This window comes from Branchiostoma lanceolatum, chromosome 10 (assembly GCF_035083965.1).
Source record: "Branchiostoma lanceolatum isolate klBraLanc5 chromosome 10, klBraLanc5.hap2, whole genome shotgun sequence".
Lineage (NCBI taxonomy): Eukaryota > Metazoa > Chordata > Leptocardii > Amphioxiformes > Branchiostomatidae > Branchiostoma > Branchiostoma lanceolatum.
The window spans coordinates 18,318,328-18,328,521 of NC_089731.1; the positions used below are offsets into that span (position 1 = coordinate 18,318,328).

Here is a 10,194-nt window from a genome sequence, read left to right on the forward strand (position 1 = left end):
TCATAAAGTTTAATGGCATTAGCTTGAATGATTATAGTACAATGCTAAACTTTCTTCCAACACTAGGATATACACGGATCAAATTTTTAACAACCACTGTCGCCTTCTTGTATGTATGTCGCCTTCTTCAGGATCAGTGATCACCAGTCATCGATCATCTCTCGCGACTAAAGTTTAGCACTGTACTATGATTACTGCCATGGAGGTTTGTTACTACCAACACAGATGAGCTTCCATGATATTAATGATTGTCGTAGTTTTGTCTGGAGAGCAGAGAGAAATTCGGCCAAGTCGGAGGAATAGCTGCTCTTGGATGGATGTCTTGATATACCAACGGCTGCCAACCCGCATCAGGACACGTAGGACCATAATTTCCATCTATCCGTGAGGCGCACACGTTTCTGACAGGTTGCTCTCGTCTTCCCAGATCTCGCACCTCCGACGACTGAGATCTCGCGAGAGTATGTACTGACGGTAGAGCGTCGCTAGGCGGCGCCGTTTGCAGGAGTTTCCAAATGTTGAGCGCGGCCAGGGTTTCGGAGTTGGCTTGTGTTTTCTCGGCTTCCCGTGCCTTTTCACGCTTGTATTTTGTCCTCCGGTTCTGGAACCACACCTTGACCTGTTGAACATAATGTTTGAGAAAGAAAATTCATTTTCTGCTGAGGTTGGAAAGTTAGGATCTGTGTTGATCTCCACCAAGGAGTTTATCTTCTCGGAACTGTGCGTTTGCGTGTTTGTCTGTGTATCTGAAGAGCTTACTAGTTAGTAGTTGTGGATAGATATTTATGATATTTCGCTATTTTAGTAGGTGTTGTCGAAATAAAGAAATAACTTGATTTTCTCCTCTAAATGACAAGATCATGGGTCACCAGCGGCTGTCCATGGTACTGCAGCGTGACTTTCGGTAGTCCTTTTTCCAGTAGCAACATAATGTAAAAATTGTAACTCTTGGATATCTGTTGTTGCTCGTCTTTTAACAAGAACGAGATTGACTCAGCGATCCAATGTATAATCTATAAACATGGAAAAAGTAACGAACTCAAAAAAATTAAAAGAGCTTTCACCCAACAAACTACAGTAATTGTTCAGAGAAAGTCAGAGGCCCACTTTTATTTTCACCGAACAAAAACGTGTTACACTATATCGCATTGACGAAGAAATATATATGAATCATAAACATCAATAAACAGCAATATAGAAGACGCAAATACATGCACTAGGACTAACATATCATGTTGAGATTGATGTTTGAAATTTCGCCCTGTTCACTGAATGCTTCTTCGTTCAATTCGTTAAACGATGCATATCGGCGCGAAGTATTGAAGTAGTGTTGGGATCCATTTGTCTCATTTACAAATATCTTATTATTCATTTGGAACTTTTCAGAAGGTTGTAAAAAAACAGCGTAGAAATAAATGCAAATAAAATGGTATCTGTAGTAGTTTTACTCTTCGGGTTTGTATTCCATATTTCTTTTGAACAAAATGTTGAAGAATTGAATATGCCGGATTTCTAGACTTCCTGGGGGCTTTGTTGACACATAAGAAGAGAGTAATTCAAGTTTTGTTATTTTGTATTTTCACTGGGAATCAGCAGTTCACTTTATTTCTGTAGATTACAAACCAACAAATGTGCCGTAGGTCCGAGAGTCGTTGGCTGATGCACCCCCATTCAACGAGTTTCACAGTTTTAAAGATAACGAATATTTTACTCTTTGTGTGTTTTGTTATATCGTTTCAGTCATACTTTTACATTTTGCATGGTATTCCAAGTCTGAAGTCAAGGGTTACACATATCCCGGTCGCTGAGAGGTCACAGCCCGATCGCCGTGCAGTAGACTAGGCCTAGGGCCTGACTAAAGCTCACCTTTCACTGGACCCGCGACGCGTTGGTGACCTCGCTGTGACAGAGTGATTTGACAGCGCGCTCAACGAATTTCATTGATAAAAAACGAATCTTTTTAAGTTTTGCATGTTTTGTCGTCTTCCTAGTAACACTTTGCCTGATATTCCCATTACAAAATCAAGGGTAACACAAATTTAAATTAGGATGCTGCGAGGTCTCCTACGTGTGCATTAAAGCGTATACATTGTACATGCTTATATTTGTATAAAATGTTCACCTGTGTTTCCGTAAGTCGCAGTTGCCTGGCTAACTCTGTCCTATCTTGACCCACCACGTATTGACTGTCATGGAAGGCCCTTTCCAGGTTTTTCAGTTGGTCAGCGGTGAAGGCTGTCCGTGCTCGCTTCGGCCGGTCGATGTCCAGTGCCCGGGGCAGGACCATCTCTTTGACCGTACCTTTTGGCGCTTAACAACAAACGGTAGACAAGATTAAAATTCTGTTCTTTTGCGATTGTGTTTGTCACAGTGAGAGTTGATGCCTTGCACGTGGGTTGTCAAATGCAAGATTCTTCTGTACATACTAGTTTGCCGATAAAAAACTAAAACACGGATTTAGTGTTGGCTAGAATGATTACAAACTTATCCAAGTCGCGGTGATTTCAACCGTTGTTGCATTTTATTTCTCAAACTTTTTTTTATAGTTTTGCAGGGTCATTTTTAGCAGTGCCATTCACTGTTGTCCGTGTGTGCTTCCTTTGAGCTAAGTTACGTGCTGTATTTGATGTCCTGTTAACATGTTTGCAGTAACTTCAATAGGCAAACAGAATGACGAATAAGTAATTGTTAACAAAAGAAAAAGCGACAAAATTAAGATCTAAGAGTCTATTCATAAGTATGTCAACAAAGCCGGAATTTCCACGCCAAAATGTAAATGTCACATCGAGCACCGATGGAATAAAGATAGAGCATAACAACTCATATGAGAAAGAAAAATATCAATACTTTCATTTCAACCTACCTTTTACGAGTATTCTCCTGTAGTTCTGAGAAGTTTCTCCCTGTTCTAAAGTCGACATTCTTTCTATTTTCGTCTCGGAAGATACTCTGGTAGCTTCTTGTTCTTCTCTGTCACAATTTGAAGAACAAAACGGTTGTGCTCCTGACTTTACCACGGTGACAGATGTCCCCTGGTGCACCCCTGTCACCGCGTCCCTAAGTGTCCCATCTGTTCCGTTGTTCACAGACAAATCTCTCAAGAACTGTGTCTGTGCGCCCCATGCCCCTGGTATAGTGTTGACGAAACGTTGTGTAGACGGCATGCTGCGTGTACAAGATGGAAGACTTGATGGCAGGACGGCATAGTCGCTACTTACGGAAACTTCGCGACTGCAGACGACGCTGAAGTTTTCGCGCCACCCGCTGCTACCACCGTGACAGAAAGTTCTGTCAAATTCCCGCCATAACGACGCGTCGCTACCGTACCTCAGCCAACTCATTGTCTAACTCTAGATGTCCTTCTGTCAGAAGTGACGAACTTTTATATCGACAATCTGTATGAACTTACTACCACTTGTACCTTCATAGTACGCTGGCACACACACACACACTCATACAACAGTCTGTGACGTTTCAAGCTTGGTAGAGAGAATTTGATTGACAGGTCAATGGGACGATTGACTGAAGTGAGTCATTAGCGACCAATTACCCACAGTTTGTGTCGTTCGGGTTGGGTTCCTCGGGTAATAGCGCATCCTCACATACTGACATAGAGACAAAGAGAGGGAACTTCGGGAAACCAGCTTTCTTTGTGTCCACCATTTTCCTGCATCTTTCTGCAGGTGTTCGGCAGTTTAGAGCTTAAAGATGGCGAAATTAGGGACCACAATTTAGCGGGAATGGCTGGAACTTTTGTGGTTCACAACATGGGGTCTGTAGACCACACTCGCGTTCCGTCATTACCTTCTGGAAACAGGAACTTACATCCTTACACGGTGGTTAGAGACACATTAGCAGCTTGAACATACATTTTTCCGGCAATGCGTCATGATTTCCAATTCAGTATGTAATCTTATTCGTCTTGTTGACCATTTACAACCACACAAGGTGTCGTTTTGGAAAGAAAACCCCGTTTATGAAAAAAGAATAACAATATCAAAGTTAAGACCGATAACTAAGACGTACTTAATGAAAGATTTTATCACTGAGAATTTTCTTTCTAAAATGGTTAAAAAAGACTTAATGATAAAAATCCCCTTTGATTGAAATGAAAAAAGAAAGAGTTTTTTTTACATATTGATAAAGAAACATTTTGTGGCTCGTGCATCTTTATGCCAGGAAGGAAGTATTGAATAAATTGTTAATCATTTCAAGGATCCTGAACCATTTTATTCAAAGTCTGCCTTTTACGCACAATTACTAAGAAGACAACCTCCGACTAAACTAATCCTAAAATGTGCTAGTACATCTGAATTTTGAATCGTAAGTTAGCATTTTCGGTTATCAGTTCATACTGCGATGAAATTATAAACTGCATGAATATCATAGACCATAACATACAGCATTGCCTTTTCTGATGCAGATAGGATGTATCATTTTCAACAAAGTACGGAATTCATATACTTTTCATAATAAACATGCCGCCATGATGTTTCTGAGGTGATAAATATTTACCAAGACTAAACTCCTTAACGTTTCACGCTGAAAGCAAACGAAAAAAAAGCTAACTCGAAAAAAATGGCGCATCGTCCTTTCAGTTGGGGACGTAAAGCCGGCGGTCCCGTGTATGCGAGAGCTTTAGGTGTTAGCCTCAAACCTCTGCACGTGAAGGAACCCAACACACTTATCGAGAAGAGTAAAGGGAAATAACGAGCCGTAGCGAAGCCGCATTGCACTACCACTAGCTACATCGTGCTTTACCTCCGCCTAGGATGACTGCTTTACCTGGTTGTTTTAGCATTAGAATGCGTTATAAAGTTTGTATTTATGCATTTTCCTGTAAAAGTTATAGGTCGTGGATAATTCAACACATACCCACATGCGTTGCGTGAACAAAAACACGTACAGAAGAGTTTTGAAGGAAATTTTTTCCGCTTCTCAGCCCAAAACGGCTGTCTGTACATATATGCACCCTTGTGTGACAGACATGGCGTGACATGTGAGTGCTCCGTACATATGCTCATGGACCGACTGGCCCGTCGGCGGGTCCCACCACTCCTCCCGGGTCAGTAGCGGCATTCTCCCCGCCTGACCTCCTCCCCCTCCCCGCTGTTCACGTGAAAGGGGACGGCTTCCGTGTAATAATTGTCCCTCCCATCGCTTGACAATTGCTGAAAAGTTAATCCGCCAGTTCGACAACACTGCAACGCGGAGGAAACAGGTTGATTGGGAACGGAAAATCGCTAAATGAGCTGTGGACATTTCCCCCTTGCACTACAGACTGCAAGAGCGCTGCGAGATTCATACATGTAGAACGTATCAATTTGCGCTTTGTGTGTTTTGCTGTCTTTTGAATCATCCTTTTACACCATGAATGTTTTTTTTTCCAATTCCGAGATCAATGGTCACACAGATCCAATTTTGATCGCTGTACGGTATGTCAGCGATCGCCACATAGTGGAAAGTGTACCTGTTGATCGAACACGTTTTTGCCAAGATGGTTACGTAACATAACAGCGCTTTTGGATTGTATTTTTCATAAGTTTTTTAGTCCTTTGATTTTCGTTTTCAAGAGAAGCGTTCAACTGTTTGGTCATTCCGATAGCGTTGTTTCAGGCTTTGGTTGATTTCTGAATGATGATTTTGACGTGAAGATTTATGACTGTATCTTAGATATTAGCTGATGAAAGAGTGTCTAAGAAAAAACAATAGGTTTCTTGTGCAGTTTAAAAAAGCAAATTTTGATATTGTATTTTATTACTTCTAGGTATGTGCATTTAACTTTTATGATATTAAACAGTGCATTTCTAGCCTTGGATTTTATTCGAATACAAAACTTTAAAGTGTCTGACTTGAAGTTCTTCATGGAAATCGGAAAATTAATCACACAAAAATGTTTTATTCTCAAGAGTCAAAGAGCTCAACAATTTCGTTTATACGGTTGCAATTAATTTGTTGTGTCAGTTAGTTAGGACCATTTTCCTTTAAAAGGTCAAAAAGAAAGTATAGCAGTGGACACACATTTGATGATACTTTGGTCCCAATCTGTACGTAGAGTTCAGTGATATCATATTGATGACGCCTTTAGTCTGCGTCGCAATTTCTGTCTTTCTGGAATGATCGTTCTTAGAAAGAGAGTAAAGCTTATACGAAGTGTTTTGGAAAGGCTTGCCCCTCCCCCTTTCAGAAACAGTTATAGGACCAATTTAGCTTCTAGGGGTAGACAGGTCGGGTCAAGAGGTTTGGCAGCGGCGCCCGGTAAACTCATGAGCGGCAAAAAGGGTAACCCTTCCCGCTGTGCTGCTTCCACGCGAGGAGACACGCTCCTGTCCAGGTAAGAATGGCTCAGCAGGACGCTCCATCAGAGAACCATTTACGGCGCTGTGGAGAGGACTAGGGTACAGGTGTAGCCTGTCTGTCGTTAGGCTAAAGCAAGTGAATTTTATGGATGGCGTCAACGCGTGCATTGATTCTCGCCTGATTTCGAAATAAAAATCATGACAGTTTGTTCCCCCCCGAGATAGTTAAGATGACAAGAAATTACAAAAAATTGGAAAATATGTCGTATTGTAGCCTTGTGCGTACTAGCTTGTAGAAGTGACACTATTGAGTTAGAAATGAGTGCAGTCCCAGACGTTTAACTAGTTCGATAGTTGTAGAAGAGGCACTAGTGTGGCAGTCTTGACGGTGTACGTAGTTAGTTGTAGTAATACTAATCTGCCAGTTTGTGTACTTCTTGAATACGGGAATAAAAGTTTGCTATAATACCATGTTTTGTCGCTTCAATTCTTGTTTTAAATTTAATAGTCTTCATTTTGGCACCTTTTTCTTCGCATTCATTCGAGTCTGCAAAAGACGTCATCCATAAGATACTGTGGCCTTGGGAGAGATAGTGACAAAAGCCAAGTAGAAGTTGAACAACATCTTACATTAGATTGTAAACTGTATGGTAACGAAAAAATTGTACTTCTTGACTGAATCACATAGAGCTTTCCATCCTTCTAATATCTAATTGTTATGGATAAATTTATATTTCTTATCACACTTAGACAAGCCTTGTACAAAAAAAACATTATCTGTTCCCATATCTACACATGTACGTAGAAGCGAGAAGCAGTTGACTCTATTCGGTTAGCGCAGTACAGCACTTTTGTCTGGTATGTGTGTTTAACTCGTATCTATATTCCCTGTAAATGTTTGCTACATGTTTGTTAAGTCATACGATAGACGAATTGAACCTATAGATAGACATTCGACGCATGAGTGTACAATGAAGGTCTTTTATTCATTCAAATTATCCTCACTTTCTGCAAAAAGGTTCAAAACACTGACAAGCAAAAGGGAACATTGCACATTAGCGTACGGTATACATATATCTATATCTTTTTTATTATTCAAAGAAGAATCATATAATACAAATGAATGGACGAAGACAAAGTGACGGCCTACTCAAGTTGTATACAACTTATATTCTAGCCGCCACATGTACATTATGAAAAATATAATATTTGACAACACACTAAAACATGTGAGTGACAAGAGAAAATAGTTGAATGTGAGTCTGACCCCCCAGCGGAAAATATATACATACAAACATGCTCAGCGCTATTCGCAACCTGTCTGCTGTCTAAGAGTAAAACCTTGCATATGTGACCTATTGCTGGCAGTTCTCTACCTGGTGTAGTGTAAAAAAAATCAGCAGATCAAAAAATATAACGAGTTCCATTTTAATGCTTGAAACGATCGAAACGATATGAAAATCAAAACGTTTTCTGATGTTCTGTTTTTTAGTCTAGCCTAACACGTTACATGTAGTTAAAGTACTGTCAGTACTATATGTCCGCGTTATAGACACTACGTATACTTATCCACATTTCTCGATTGGACATTTCAAGATTATTGTTGAAACAAAAAGAAAAAGGGTCTGTGAAGAAATAGACAGAAAGATATGTGCCATAGATTTTGTCGTATATTCATCTATTGATATACTGTATACAGAATATCTCAAGAGATTAGTGATTGTCATCATGTTGTTGTTCATCCTGTGCAAGATCAAGAAAATGATTATTTTTGTTTCGTGTAACGAAATCTCTCCAAGACACATGTTTGCTGATAGTAGCCATGATTGTTGTTGTGTGCGTGTCTTTCTGTCAGAACATAACGTTATATTGTTTGTTTGTATTGCATAGTCGGTCAACCGCCTTTAGGCGCAACACACCAGTTTTTATAGTACGTACGCGCTGCGCAAGATCCGACTGTTTAGCCCCTGTCACACTTGTGCGTATATGCAAGTCCGCATGAGTTGCGTATTAACATGTTTTTGGTCTAGATTAAGTTTGCAGCCCAAGAAGTCATTTTTTTGGTTCGATAACCAGGCTGCACAACGGTGGGTCAACGCAGAAAACAACTTCCTCCCCGCAAAAAAAATGTTACTGCGGAAGTCATGAGCACTTGAATATACGCACAAGTGTGACAGGGCCCTAAGGTTTGATCCACTCAGGCTGGGATCCCGGGAGGGAACCCCACTCTTTACGATAAATGTGCTCTTTAACGTGTTCGAGGTGTGGTAACCCTTAATCGTATATAAACACGGGGCCTCCGGCTTTACGTCACATCCAAGGGGATCGGACGTCAAAAGTGTCTTTCCCAAGGGCAAAACGTTTGGGCCTGCTAGCTTCCGTTGCACAGCGATTACCACGATCCCAAGATACGGGGCCCAAGCAGATACGGGGGCTTAAAGGCCCCCTCTCATTGGGCTCCGGCACTGCGGTGGCACTGCCACGGCAGATTTTTACGGCACCGTCGCGTTTCTTTCACCAATTCTCATTTGCACTCTCACTGACGTGCGGCGCATTTGCGTTTGAAGCCCAGATGAGCAAGTTATTGAATGAACTTTATTGTTCGACAATCGTATATGGTACAATATATGGCACTAAGTCAACAATACTGCAAGGCTAACCTATCCTACAATTATAAGTACAAAACATTATCGATAACAGTGTATGAATTACAATAAAGCCATGTATGGATTATTTTTTCCCTCGCTTTTAGGATGAAGTATAATGAAATTGACCTATGTAGGTGGTATACGAGTTGGACATGACAACAATACATCGTTCTGTGTACCAGATATGGTGAGGTTAGTCTTAGTAGTAGTAATACTTTGCAGCGCATCTCTCTCTTTGCCATAAGTGGGACAGGCCATGGCCATCACAAATTGCAATTATTTATCTTCAATATTTACGTTACATGTGGGACACAATCTGTGAGTGCCTGGTGTGTTGTGGTGTCGATCCTTTTCAACTTCTAGATAACGTGCGCTGATTCTCAGTGTAGTTACTTCTTAGAAACGGTTTATTATGAATTGATGTGATAAAGTCTTCCCTGCTTAAGTGATTTTTGATTTTATAAAATGTGTGGAGTTTACTGATATTTCTAAGTGGTTCCCTCCGGCCAGGGAGAAACGTGAGTTTCACACTTTCTTTAAATGTATATCCAAAACGGTTGGTATTGACAGTCATTTTCTTCTTCGAATGATGAAGTGTCGTATGTTTTTTAAATAATCCTGTTAGTAGATAAATTATTTAATCTTGGCGAGAGTATCTAATCAACTGTATTTGACTATCAACGATCAATGGGAATTCCTCCAATTCACCCCTTACGGCGAAACATTGAGTAGAATTTGCGATACAGTGTCTGACTGGTATATCAAGTTCAGTTTATCACTACTGTATTTCTTGAATGGCACAAGAGCGGGGCGAGTGCATGTAGACGAGTGGTCTGATTCCTTTCCTGAGCGACTAGTCTACCAACTTCCGTACTGGAATAAATGTACAATGATCTAATTTTAAGTGTGATAAAACAATATCCCAATGAAAATATCAGAAGTTCTACAGCTACAATCATCAACCTCACTACAATGTAGTAAAATAGGTTTAACCAAACTCTTAAACAGATCAATAGCTAGGGAAATGAACCGATTGTATTTTGATGGTAGTGATTTCAATTAATCAGAAATCGCAGTGCTAGCTGTTAATGGATCAAAATACAATGCAAAATCAATAAAAAAAATGCATCAAAAACTGATTTCAAATGATAAAAGGATTTTCACTTATGACACTTGGTGCAACAAAGGTAACATGTTATAGAATATACGTATAACTTTGAAACTGACATATCACTTTTTATACAATA

At 40.3% G+C, this 10,194-nt stretch overlaps 1 protein-coding gene across 1 annotated transcript; it reads right to left on the minus strand.

The window, feature by feature from the left end:
• Positions 1 to 3,433, minus strand: LOC136444126 (uncharacterized). Its single transcript, XM_066441630.1, has 3 exons — positions 2,864 to 3,433; positions 2,123 to 2,310; positions 1 to 619 (listed from the first exon to the last, which is right to left on the minus strand). The coding sequence occupies exons 1-3, from the start codon at positions 3,339 to 3,341 to the stop codon at positions 242 to 244; spliced, it is 1,044 nt and encodes a 347-aa protein (XP_066297727.1). The 5' UTR covers positions 3,342 to 3,433; the 3' UTR covers positions 1 to 241.
• Positions 3,434 to 10,194: the final 6,761 nt, after the last annotated feature.

Bases quoted from the DNA above. Each gene is read 5' to 3' on its own strand.
- LOC136444126 (XM_066441630.1), bottom strand. From the start codon at position 3,341: ATGAGTTGGCTGAGGTACGGTAGCGACGCGTCGTTATGGCGGGAATTT. The intron at 2,311-2,863 runs GTAGGTTGAAAT...TTTGTTGTTAAG, and splicing joins CAGGAGAATACTCGTAAAAG to CGCCAAAAGGTACGGTCAAA. The intron at 620-2,122 runs GTGAACATTTTA...TATGTTCAACAG, and splicing joins TGCGACTTACGGAAACACAG to GTCAAGGTGTGGTTCCAGAA.